Consider the following 12,297-nt stretch of genomic DNA (forward strand, 5'->3'; position numbering starts at 1 on the left):
ACCTCACTCCTCAGCCTGAGCTGCAACCCCAGCCCCAGCGAACTGGAGGTAACGCTGGTCAGAGTCCCCAGCTCCTGCTGCTGTGAGCTAACAGCCTCTGAGCAGGTAACTGGCACAGTGCCTACAGCCACAGCAACTCAGCCAAGGTGCTACCACAGATTTACCTCGATGTGGAAAGACAAAGGTTACTCACCTGCCCAGCAGGAAAAACTTCACCTGGAAAGTGAAACAGTGTGTGGTGAGTAGAGACAAGGTGGGCAGGCACCTCCATCATACCCTAGCTGCTCAAAGTTTATCCCACCACTAAACCACTGCCTTGCAGTAGTCCCTCACTCTCCCCACACGTTTGTTACCATATTCAACACCCCTGGACTCCTCTCCTGGCACTTCATAGACCCCAGGAGCTCCCACCCCAGCAGATTCTGGCACAAGCAGTTGGTCACGCTTCTCCCCAGCTGTACTGGACTGCAGTGCCAGGGCTCCCACGCACACCTGAGGTCCCAGGGCAGGCAGCCTGGCCAGTCAGCACCAACTGCAAGGCTGCAGTCACAAGAGCCTGAAGCATTCAACCTCCTCTGCAAGTCTTGAAGAAGTTGTGTCTCATGCCCCATGAATACTTCAGGGCTGAGGAACAACACCTTGCATATTTACACAAGGGTAGAAAGCCCACATCAGCTATGAGTCCACACAAGAGGGTGCAGCAGGACCTGGGAGTTTGCCCTCCCTTGCTAGAGACCCAGGTGGAGCAGTTCTAATTACCCTCTCCTGCTGAGATGTCGGGGTGGGGCAATGCCTCCAGGACACTCCCATGCAAACTGTCCTGCAGCCGCTGTCTCCTTGCTGCCCAGTCTAACGTCCAGTTGCTGCTCTCACTGTGCTCTTCCAGGCTTAGGGGCAGCTCTTCTGCCTCTGCTTTCCTCATGGAAAGGCGGATGTCAGAGCTGGAGTAGGTATAGCCGTGTCCTGCTGGGCAAATCTCCTTGAACGCTCCTGCAGGGGAAAATTAAATCAACGTTTTGGAAGTGGGAAAAGAGAAGCATGCAGGGATCACAAATACACATTCCCATAGCACCCAGACAGGATGAGGAGGTATGTGGAGGAAAGGAGTGAAAACAGAGAGGTATCTATGTGAATGCAGGTAACAGTTTCTCCCATCCTAACTTTTTCTGGAGGTTTCTAAGGGCTACATAATGCTAGAAACACATCTAGGCTGCAGTGGATGGACGCATCAAGCAGAATGTATCCCTTCACAGGGCAGGGTGACTTTTCAGCAGGTGCTGGCTGGTACTCCTGCACACCAACACTTACATCTCTCCCCGAGTCAGTGCTTCTAGGGAGGAATCTTGCCATGAGAAGACCTGAGCTGAGCAAGGGGGTAGATAAAAGAGACCCCTGGCACCCAGCACTGAACACTCTGCACGTCACTCAGAATGCTCTACACAAAGCACCTGAAGATGTTAGAATCACTGAATCATTCAGTCATTAAAGTTGGAAAAGACCACTAAGGCCATCTAGTCCAACCATCATCCCATCCCCACCACTCCCACTAACCCTAAGTACCACATCTACAAGTTTCTTCAACCTCCAGGGATGGTGACTCCACCACCTCGCTGGGCAGCCTGTTCCAATGCATTACCACTCTTTCTGAGAAGTCTGAGCCTTCCCTGGTGCAACTGGAGGCCATTCTCTCTCATCCTATTTTTCCCCAGCCCTGAGGATTTCTGCACTTTCCCTCTATCCTACCTCACGTGAGATATACTGAACTCATCCCCATTCCAGAAGACGTGAGGGAAGCCAAGTCAGAGAGAAGATCTGCCAAGCAAAGCCAGGTAAATACATGGCTATGCTCTCCCTCTGGAGCAGAGCACTTTCTTGGTCTCACCTGAGCCGGGCACAGGGCATTCCTCACAGTTCTTGCCCCAGCCCTTGCCGACGCGGCTGCAGCAGCAGATCTGCTGAGTGATTCGGTGGGAGAGGGGGAAGGAGCACACACCTCCAGCTGCTGAGCGGTAACACAGCCCCTGCTCCATCGACACTGCTTTGTCAGCTGAAACACAACGGCAGGTCAGCGTCTGAGGTCTGGCTCTAAGTCCAACAAAAAAACTCCCCCTTGGGAATCTGTCTGCCCACACCTCCCAAGGAATCCCCACCCTCTGCAGAGCACCCTTGCAGGCACGTTTCCTCCAGGCTGCACCATGAACAAGAGCAGGAGGCAATTAAACATCCCTGGACAAACACTTCGTGTGAGGGCTCCCTGGACACCCATCCTGCACACAAGTGTGGGCAGTGTGCGCCCTCCCACATATGCAAAAGGCACAAAGCATGCCGCAGCCTCACTGAGCTGAGGTCCCATGCTGCGACTGCCCCTGGAGCACTTACAGATGCAGTGGCTGCGGGAGGGGTCCAACATGGTGCCAGGTCTGCAAGTACAGCGGAAGCTGCCACGGGTATTCAAACACTTGGCGTCTTTGCACAAGCCCTGCATCAAGCATTCGTTGATATCTGTGGGGAAGAGGGAACACCAGCTCAACTGGCAGCCCCTGGCTGTGTAACAAGGGCTGTGAGGTGGAGCTGCCTCTCCCCTCTTGCTGCTCAGCCAAGCCAGCGTCCATAGCCATGTTGGTGCCTCAAGGTCAGAGGAACAACGGAGGGGTGCAGAAACCGGTGCCCTATCCAGGTGCTGGCAGTGGCTCCAGCCTAGTTGCCCGTGGGGATGTGAGATGTGGGGAAAGTGAGTATGGAGGTGATGCTTGTCCTGCAAACCTCTGTGAGAAGCAGCACGACGGTGCCATCGGAAAATCCAGGAAGAAAGCTCTCTAAGTGAAATGAGGCATTAGAAGCAGGAACCTCCATGGTGACAGCAGTCCTACGTCTGCAGCACAGGCTCACTGGCTGCAGCTGCAGATGGATCTGAAACAACTGCTCTGCGGTCCTCACGGAAAGCAGACATAGCCCCACTGCAGAATGCCCCATCAGGATCACTCTTACAGCCATCCAGATCACGACTGCAAGCCTTGGCTGGCAGATCCTGTCCTCTCATCTCACCCCAGGTCATCGGGAGACATCATCTGCAGAGGATCCTTGCTGAGAAACACAGGGTGGGCACACAGGAAGGTCTGGTCCCCACACGGAGCCCAGTGCCAGGCAGAGGGATGATGGGCTAGACTCCAGCTCGCCACTATGCTGTCTTCTGGCCTACGGGTCATGCACGTGGGAGGCCACCACATTCAAGCACTGCCTCGACTGCTGCCTCTGATTCAGCACACAACATCAGGCACAGTCTTTGGAATGGAGCTGGGCTTCTCCCAGGGAAACACCATCATTCTCATCCATTTGGCCAGCAGCAAAGCCTTCGTACAGCACCACATAGGAATGTATGAGCTAAGCTGGAGAAGATGAGGATTGGCAAAAGATGTGTAAGGGGGAAGCTGAGGGCAGATCACAGGGTGGGGGACGAGAAGGAAGCACTCCTCATGGATTGATCCAGCTTTATATCTCCGCTAAAGACCTTGGCCCAGAGAAGTAAGCATGCTGAAGGGATGTGCTGTCTCAGGGGGCACAAGCAGTGCAGGAAGAGCTGGACAGGAGTGTGGGGTGGCAGGAACTGTGTGAACTTCAGCAGTACTCCAGTACGAATCTCAGAAACATGCTACCAGCTAAGAGGGGGGAAAGACAGTAAGAGCTCAGAGCATGCTGCTGCAAGAAGTGCCGATGTGACGCTAGGCAGCTTCATGCCAACCACTTTCCAATGACCCAGCCCTACTGTCAGTATGCAAAGCCCTGGTGAAACCTCAGGTGCCTTCTAGAGGCTGTCTCAAGGTGGAGGGCTGCAGAGGGAGGATGCTGGGACACTTAGAAGAATGGAGATACGGAAGGGTGTTCCTGAAAGCAGCTGGGCTCGGGAACAGCTTTTACAGTGCTAGCTTATTCCTCAGAGCTGAAGCATCACTGCTTAGTAGGATTGACAAGGTCTTCCTACCAGCAGGACACAGACAATCCCTGCATACTCGTTGGTCATCCCAGGTCCTGAGGAAGGACTTCTCCTGCGCTCTCTCTAGACAGAGAAATGCATAAGAGTCCCAAGAACATCTCTTTCTGCACTGAGCAGAAACGGTGGCCTCAGAGCAGAAACTTCAACCGAGAGATATAAAAGACTAGCACAGGGAAGATCAACAGAGCACCCTGCATGGGATCCTCTAAAAGGATCTGCGGAGACCTTGTGTCCCACTCTGTGTACAGCAGTGGCATTTGCCTACCTATCCCTCACTGCTCTGGGAGGAAGGGGTGGCTGCGACAGTGACGTGACAAGCATTTTCCCATTCTGTGCCAAGTACAAGACAGAGTTCATGAAGAAAAAAATAGTGGCCAGACCCCAAATGTGCCAGAAGTCCACTCCGATAAAGGGACTGGTCTTTCTATAAAGCTGCCAGCTGATCTCTGTCCCAGCCCAGCACCCCTTGAGAGCCATGTCACTCTGACACACCAAAGGGATGAGGTGTTTGGCCTCTGAATAAGCAAAGGGATTGAAGGGATTAGAGTAATGAGAGCACAAAACAAACAAGCACTAAGAACTAGGCTTTGTGAGCTTAATTTAAACCAGGGCCACATGTTGGCCTCAGCCCAGCCCCTCTTTTCCACTGGCAGCAGAAGACCCACCCATAGTGGAAATCCCAAGAGGAACAGAAGCAGGCAGGCGCTCCATGCCAACACTCCTACCCCTGCAGCATGCCAGAGCCGCAGCGAGGGCCATAAACCAAGGTCCATAAGCTGTCTCATGGCTTCCTCCCACCCCACACAAGTCCACTGGTGCTCCTCAGAAACAGCCAAGCTGGGTCAGGCTCTTTTGGAGAACATCTGGAGAACATCTCGAGTCCGTAGGGACTGTGGGGCCAATGCCAGCCGAGGCTGGATCTTCTAGCCATTCTCTCATTATGATCCTGTTCCTGCTCAGTGGGAAGCAGCAAGAGAAGGAAAGGAGTTCTCAGAGATGAGCTCCTTGTTCCTCTGCTGGAAGGCATCAGGCAATCCTCACTGTCCATACAGACCAGCACAAAGTGAGCTCTTGCCAGGACCCTCTGCCAGTTGCTCAGCCTGCAAAGCCAGAGCTCAGCAGAGCAGCTGGTAGCTCCCCTCCTAAGGCCCCATGAACCAGCAGCTCTCATCTGGTCCCTTGGCTCCCCTCCTACCTGGGCTGGCAAGAGGAGGTCCCACATAGCCTCTCCCACGGACTACCAGCCAAATTGCTTGTTCCAGACCTTGAACAGAGGTTCTGGGCTTCCAGATACATCCAGATACATCCAGATACAGATACATGCATGTTCCACAGCGAAAGCAGGGATCAGAAAAGCACCTCGAGGCAGCAGACTGCACAGCAGTGCTCCAGCCCAACTTACAGAGCAACACGTGGATGTGCAAGTCTTTGCTTTACATTTCTTCCTGCATACAAACATCTTCCTAGCCAACACCATACCGCCATCGCTCTCTGCTCCTCAGTGTGCTGAGCCTCACCCTGCTCCAGAGGGTGAGCAAGCAGGGCTGCAGGCCTCCGCTCACTGACATCAGTGCTTTCAGCTGCTCTGCTCCTCAGGCTCAGACTGCATGTCCTTGGGTGGCTCCTCATACCCACTGCACTGCCCATGGCCACACAGCGGGTGAGAGCTGAGCACTGCGGAGAATAGAAGCTGTTGTGTTATTGAAAGTTCTCCCCTAGGATGATGGGGGGAGGTTGAATCATTAATTAAGTGTGGTGGAAAGTCCCAGCTACAAGAGATGAGTCATTAGATTGCCAGCCCTGAGTTTGTGTGGCCAGGGCCCAGGCTCCCTGCTGCATCTTCTAGATGTCACCTCGCATCTTATCGTGAATCATGAGAAGGGAACTAAAAAATTCCACTTCAGTCAGAGCACGGAAAATGCAAACACTGCAGGCCAAAGAATGCCAAATAAACATGAACCGGAGAGAAACGCAGGGGGATGGTGCCATCCTCATGTGGGGCTGGGGGACTGTGGGAGTGAGAAACAGACGGACATCACCAGCATACGACAGGCAAAGCAACCTGACAGCAACACACTCAAAACACAGGAATTTGCTTTTATGGACTCGTCCTCTCTATTAATAAGCAAAAGAACAAGCAAACAGCCTTCCAAAACAGTTTTCAGGCAGCACAACTGCTGTTGCTTCAGATTACAGGAAAAGAGCTATGCACCGACTCTTGGCAGAGCAGAAGCACAGATCCTCACTGTGAGCACAGTGGGGTCAGCATCGCATCAGCAGAACCAAACAGGTGAGCATTCTCATGCCGGCCCAGCTCTGAGCTGACTGCATGTACAGGCTGAGTCACGGAGGTCAGTGTTAGCTGTATTTTCCCCATGTCTGATGGAAACACAAAGCTTTTTGGTACGTCTGTATCAGATAAGGTAGATGACTTTATTTTACTTGTGCAGATAATTACATCTCTGCCTGACAGTGGATGTGGGAAAGAGAGAGAGAGATGAAAGCAGCATCCTCACCTTGGCAGTGGCTCCTATTCAGCCTCTTGTATCCCTGGGGACACTCCACCTGTCCGTTCTCAATGACGGGGTGTGCTGGGAAGAAAGCAAACAGTGAGAGACATAGGCAGCAGAGATCCACCAGGGTCCTACCTTCCCCCCTGCCCTCCTCGCAGAAGGGAGGAAGGGCCCTGGGTGTGTCTTGGACAAACCTGAGATGATGCCCAGGGCAGAAGGAGAGGTGGGAGCAGCCACCTTTGACAAATCTTAGCTTCTACGGCTTGGCAGGTGCCAGCCTGGTGGCCCAGAGGCACCACATGTGCTTCATTATCCATCCCTGTGCCACCTCAGCTCCACTCTGGCCAGCCTGGAGAGCTAGGTGGCATGTGACAAAGGGGATCAGAGTGGAGAAAATGACAAGAGGCCCACGATAAGATGCTGAACTAACAGCCTGGGGCCTGTTTGTTACATTTTCCTTCTTTCTTTATCCTACCCCAATCACTCTCACCAAAGATTTCCAATTGTCACTTAAAATACAGTTGTGAGTTTCAAAATGGCCTGTAACCTGCACAATTCAACCTCTTCCAAACTTTTACATCCTAGTAAAATAAATTCATAAATTCAAAGGTAGTTGAAGCTAGGTATTGTATTTTGGAGCAAGTGAAGGACTAGGGAGTGAGTAAGCCTGGGGTGGGGTAGAAAGAAGGGTACTTAGCCTAAGGGATTGGATTTTCCCAGGGTGGGGCTTCTTTTTAATGTTTTGGACCAAATGAGCGGAAATGAGGAGAGCGTATAACAGCTCAGTGACACTGTGCTGGGGGCAGAATAGGGGGGTCTGTAACTCTTTGTCCTGGATACTTTGACCCTATGAAGCAGCTTAAAGCAATTCAAGGACACTTGGGCTCGGCAAAGAGCAGATATGAGGAACAAAAGCTGTTCCCCAGCCTGCAGCAGGGAAGAGAGGAGAAAGCCTCACTTCTCCAGGTGCATTTAATGAAGTTGCAAGGCTCTCCAAGTGCAGAAAGAGATTTTCAGTTGTTGGATGGATGACTGAGAAGAAAAGCCTGCTCAACTCCTTCAGCAATTCAGCCATGGATTGTAGGCAGCAGGGGCACATAAATATCTGGATGTTAAGTGAGAGGGGTGATACTAAGAATCACTGGGTATATTTCCAACCTTCCGGGAAGGGAAAAACAACCTCTGGCACCCCAGCAGGATTCCAGGTCCTCCCACACTACAGCCTGCAGGCTCGGGGCTGCCGACAGGCATTAACTGTGCTTGGAAGCATCTGTCAGCCTCAGCACAATGTGATAACAGACACACAAATGAAGCGGCATCGTTATGCATGAATCCTCCAACAGGGAGCCAAGCATGCCGGAGATCAAACAGCGATGACATGTGTCAGAGCTCTGCTCCCTCTCCAAAAAGCCCCTGCAGAGAAACTAAGCCTTTGCAGCATCCCGCAGCCAGATGCTGCTGGGGAAAGGCAAGGCAGAAAGCGGTGGTGATGGGGGTGAGCAGGCAGGTCTGGAGCCACCTCGGCACCACAAGGCAAGTCTGAAGAAACCTGCAGCTCATCAGTGCAGCAAATCACACTCACGAGGCTGCAGGTGGATATCTTAGTGTCGCAAAGAACCATGTATTCTCTGGAAAGAACCTGCAAAGGGGTGTCAGGGTGTCAGTGTCCATCTCTCTCCCACGCCACTGGGAGGAATGGGAGAGTGGATTTGGAGGCTGCCCCCCTGCAAGCTGGCAAAGGGCAATGCCTGGGAAAGAGCAGATCTGTTGATTGGAGAAGGCAGAGATGCCGGCCTCCTGTATCTGTCTGTCTGTCTGTCTGTCTACACTCTCCCTGAAAAGAGATTCTCCTGGAGATGGAGCCCACTGTTAGAGCAGCTGAGTTTCACCTGTTGGGCAGAGGGATTTCAGGCATGCTGTGGGCAGGGTGCCCTGGCTCCTGATTCAAGGGTGTGACTTCAGAGCCTTGTCTCCTGGGCACTTGTGCCCTGTGGCTTTGGTACTGAAGCGATGGGCTCTGCACAGACCTGACAACCCTCAGCCCCTCCTCACCTCCATCTCTTCTGTCTTCAGCTAGGACAATATTTGAGCACAGAATGAGAAGGAGAACAAATGCATGGAAATAGGCATTTTGCAGCCTAGTAGGATGGTTTTTAAGCATCCAGGCACACTTTGGAGTCAGCCATCCCAGGTGCAGAGGATTTGCTTGGGAACCCTGGCTTCCCCTGAGCCCTTGGGTCAGTGGGTAGATGTGGTGCTGACAGCCAGGTGAATGGCGACCAGGAAAACAGGACAAAGAAGCTCAGTCTGATGGTGAAATGGAAAGAAACTGCTGCTAGCAGTGGTAGCTGCAAGGTTTCGAGTGAGGCAAGGCTTGTAGGGTGAGATAATATGTTACATTAAGCCAGCCAATATCACTATTAAAAGGGGAAAAGGCAGGGCTGTGGTTAGATGAGCAGTGAGGAAATGTTTGGACGCTGAAAGCTAGTCCATTTCTTTCAACTCTTTCCATTTAAAAACCAAAAGCATTCTCTCTGCATAACCCTGTCTTGCTGACCTCCTTTGCCACCTTAAGGTCCCTGGCCTGGCTCCACATAACAGCCTTAGCTCTGCTGGACCCCAGCATCTCCCTGCGCAGGCACTGGTCATGAGCTTCTCAGCACATGGGTGCTGAAAGAAGCCAACATGGTGTCACAGCTGCTAAACCCACCGGCAGGAGAGCAGGGCAGCTGTGACCTCCCAGCAGTCTCCAGAGAGAAAGCACTCTGAAGATGTCAGACCAAGAGGCCTGTGGTCAAAGGCTGTGGTTGTGGGGATAAGCTGAGTTCCCAGGCAGAATGGACAAGGAGCATAAACCCTTGAGTTCTGTCACAACCTCTCTCCTCTCCTCTGGATGCTCTTCTGTAGCCAGGCTCCTTTGCAGCTTTCTCCAGTGCCCCAGCAAAGGGAATGTTGGCTGGGGAGGGGAGGGAGTGCACCGGTGCTGATGTAAAACACTAAACCAAGCCCACTGGTCCATGCACGGTCAATAAAGATCTTCAAGGCAAAAATATACTTGAAGGAAAAAAAGTAATTTCTGGTGGCCTTTGGAGTCATTTCAGCAGAGAGAACATCATTCTGCTGCCAGAGTGGTATAAGTTACTTCCATACTTAAAAATAAAACACTTCTGCAATGCTGCACTGCCATGCGCTGAGACCACAGTACTGCACACGACTGATGGAAAAAACAGGAGCTCTGAAGAATGGGGCAGTCCTAAAAATACTGCCCTTTCCCAGGCTAGTTATTGCTCTCTGCAGTTCTGTCGTAACCTTGTAGAGATTTCAGCTTCTTCCCCTGCCTCCAGCCCTTCCTTATTGTCCCAGACTCAGTATGGCACATGATGCAGCAGTGGCAGAAGCAGCCCCCTCAGCAGCCTCCTTCCTATTTTCCATTTTCCCCTCTCTCTGTATCCTCCCTGATGCGATTGCAACAAGAGCGGACCAGGGGATGATTTTCAAGGGGATTCCTGTTGCTGTCTCAATGCCTGCAGGCGCGGCACAGAGGAGCGTGCGGCTGGCGGATCCGCTCCGCGTTCCCAATGGTGACGGCTCCATGGGTGAGCTGCCACCCCTCTCGCAGTGGGAGGTCTGTTTGGGGAGTGCTGTGGATGCCAAGCCAGACATTACAAGATCCAAATTTCCAGCGAAATTCAGACTTTTCTCTAGGACAAAAAACTTGAAAAAACATGGGGAATGGGAATGAAAACAATAGCCTTCAAAGACTTGTTTCTTAATGCAGCTAAAACCTCTGGGCAGGAGGATGGAAAGCAGCACAGGAAGATCAGCAGCAAGCGCAGCCAGCCAGTGCACAGCCAAGGCCATGCTCAGCCTGGTGCAAGTCTGTGCTGCAGCACGGGCAGTTCAAAACCAGAACACAGAAGATGCTGGTTTACTGCTGTGGCCAGAAAACCACCCAGGCCCGCACAGAAAGGTTAGGCTGGTGGCAGAACCAGGGAGGAGGTGGAACAGAGGAGGGGCTGAGGCACAGAAGAAGCCACCACACTGGGCTTCATCTCAGCAAGAGCAGCATCCTCCCCACCTGGCCAGCTGCTCTCCCACTGTGTTCTCCACCAGTGAAACCCTGCAGACTGTCAGAGCCTCTCTAGCTGCACACCTCAGCAACCTGCCTTTTCTTCTGAGTCTTGGAGATAAAAAGGAAATGAGAACGAACATGAGATGGAAGAAACGTGACCTTAGATCAGAGTAAGCACCTTGCCTTCAGAAAAAAACTGTGATACCAGTTTCCCTTATTCCCACGAGCCTGAGGAGGACCAAGGCAACCTAATGCTCAAGGAAAAGCAGTGTCCAAGTTCACACCTCCTCTGAGGTCTGTGTTGACCTGTAGCTTCCAGGGAAGCATGAAACGCTCTCTTGGGCCTTGTTGGCTTTACTTGGCATGGCCCGTCTCTTGTCCTTGCACCAGCACGTTCTTCTCTGCAGGCAACTACATGCCCCAAAGTTGTATGTGGTCTAGGAGAGAAACAGGAGCAGCTCTGCCCAGCAGTATCCCTTAGCACTGCCCAAATGCCCTGCCTATGTTTGGTCTCCTGCCGTTTCCTCAGCCTGATTCCCTCGTCACACCACCATCCTTCTTCAAGCTTTATCTTCCATCTGCTGCAATGGAAAACGCGCTATGGAAAGCTTTGGCCAGGTCACACCACACCTCTACCCCTGTTCTGAATTCAGCAGAATGCAGGCAAAGCATTGGAGTACCTTTGCTTTTCTGACATAAGGCAAAAGACAAGAAATACTAGGGACTGATCATGGCAGGTTCACTCGGACAAATGCCTGCCTTGGTTTCCTCCTCTTCTCTGATGTCTTTCCGTGCACAAACATATACCAAACATGAAAGTTGCACTCGACAGAGACATCCGGACGTATCCAGACTCTACTAACAATCAGTGTCTCGGGCAGACAGTCAATCCAAACAAGTTCTCCATTTGTCTAGCTCTAGCCTGGCTGCACTTCTGTACATTTGAAAGTGTTTACACTAAGCTTGCTTCTGCCATTTCTGTCTCTGGTTGCTGGAATGAAATTCCCAGAGCTGTCAAGTCTGCTTTGGTGCATGCTTCTCTGGGATGCACGAGCGCAACGCAGAGCTCTCGTCAAAGACTACTGTGCCAAGAAGCAAGCTGGAAGCATCCACTGGACATGTTATCTCCACGCACATGACCGCAGGTTACCGAACGACAGCCCAGCAACTTTGAGTGAGCAAAAAGCAAGCCAGCTAGACAAGAAGACAGACCAGACATGAACCCGAGGCATGGTCTGCAGCGGGAATGATGCAACGATGCCTTCGTGCTGGACCCAGGAACCCCAGCAGGAGGTCCTTGAGAGGTTACAGTGCTCGGTGGCTCTTTTAAAGTGAAAGATCATGGAGAACTGAGAGTTTCCCTGGCTCTGCCTCCAAGTGAGATTTCTTGTGTGCGAAGACACATCTCCAGAGAAAAGCATGCTTTCATCAAGCATCTGCCCTAAATCGCCCATCGCTTGCATTGTGTGGTCTCTTGCATGTGGGGATGGTTACAAGGCGGTCAATCAGAGGTAGCCAATAGCTGGAGATATTTGCACACAATTAAAAAGGATGAAAAAAGCCCCTTTGGCTAGCCTGAATTCCTGCCAAAATCAACAAGAGCCATTTGATTTGCAAGGGGGAACTGTATCCCCCGGAGCTGGAGAGACTGAGGATGGGATTTTCTTGTGGCACAGGAAGACAGAAGACCCAGGGGATACATTTTTCATATTACCATGAAA

General features: G+C 52.0%; 1 protein-coding gene across 6 annotated transcripts in view; it reads right to left on the reverse strand.

Annotated features, from left to right (window-relative positions):
- The window catches only part of LTBP2 (latent transforming growth factor beta binding protein 2), a 60,697-nt gene that overhangs the window by 13,759 nt on the left and 34,641 nt on the right, over positions 1–12,297 (reverse strand). For 4 of the 6 annotated variants that reach the window (XM_040701992.1, XM_015287677.4, XM_015287679.4 and 1 more), the window contains exons 9-13: positions 6,508–6,582; positions 2,380–2,502; positions 1,883–2,047; positions 760–990; positions 194–216 (exon numbers count right to left, since the gene is read on the reverse strand). In XM_040701992.1, coding sequence (XP_040557926.1) covers positions 194–216; positions 760–990; positions 1,883–2,047; positions 2,380–2,502; positions 6,508–6,582 — 617 coding nt within the window. The remainder of the gene's footprint in view (positions 1–193; positions 217–759; positions 991–1,882; positions 2,048–2,379; positions 2,503–6,507; positions 6,583–12,297) is intronic. The other 2 variants (XM_040701990.2, XM_040701991.2) reach the window with 2 other exon arrangements.

Source organism: Gallus gallus, chromosome 5 (assembly GCF_016699485.2).
Source record: "Gallus gallus isolate bGalGal1 chromosome 5, bGalGal1.mat.broiler.GRCg7b, whole genome shotgun sequence".
NCBI classification, from domain to species: domain Eukaryota; kingdom Metazoa; phylum Chordata; class Aves; order Galliformes; family Phasianidae; genus Gallus; species Gallus gallus.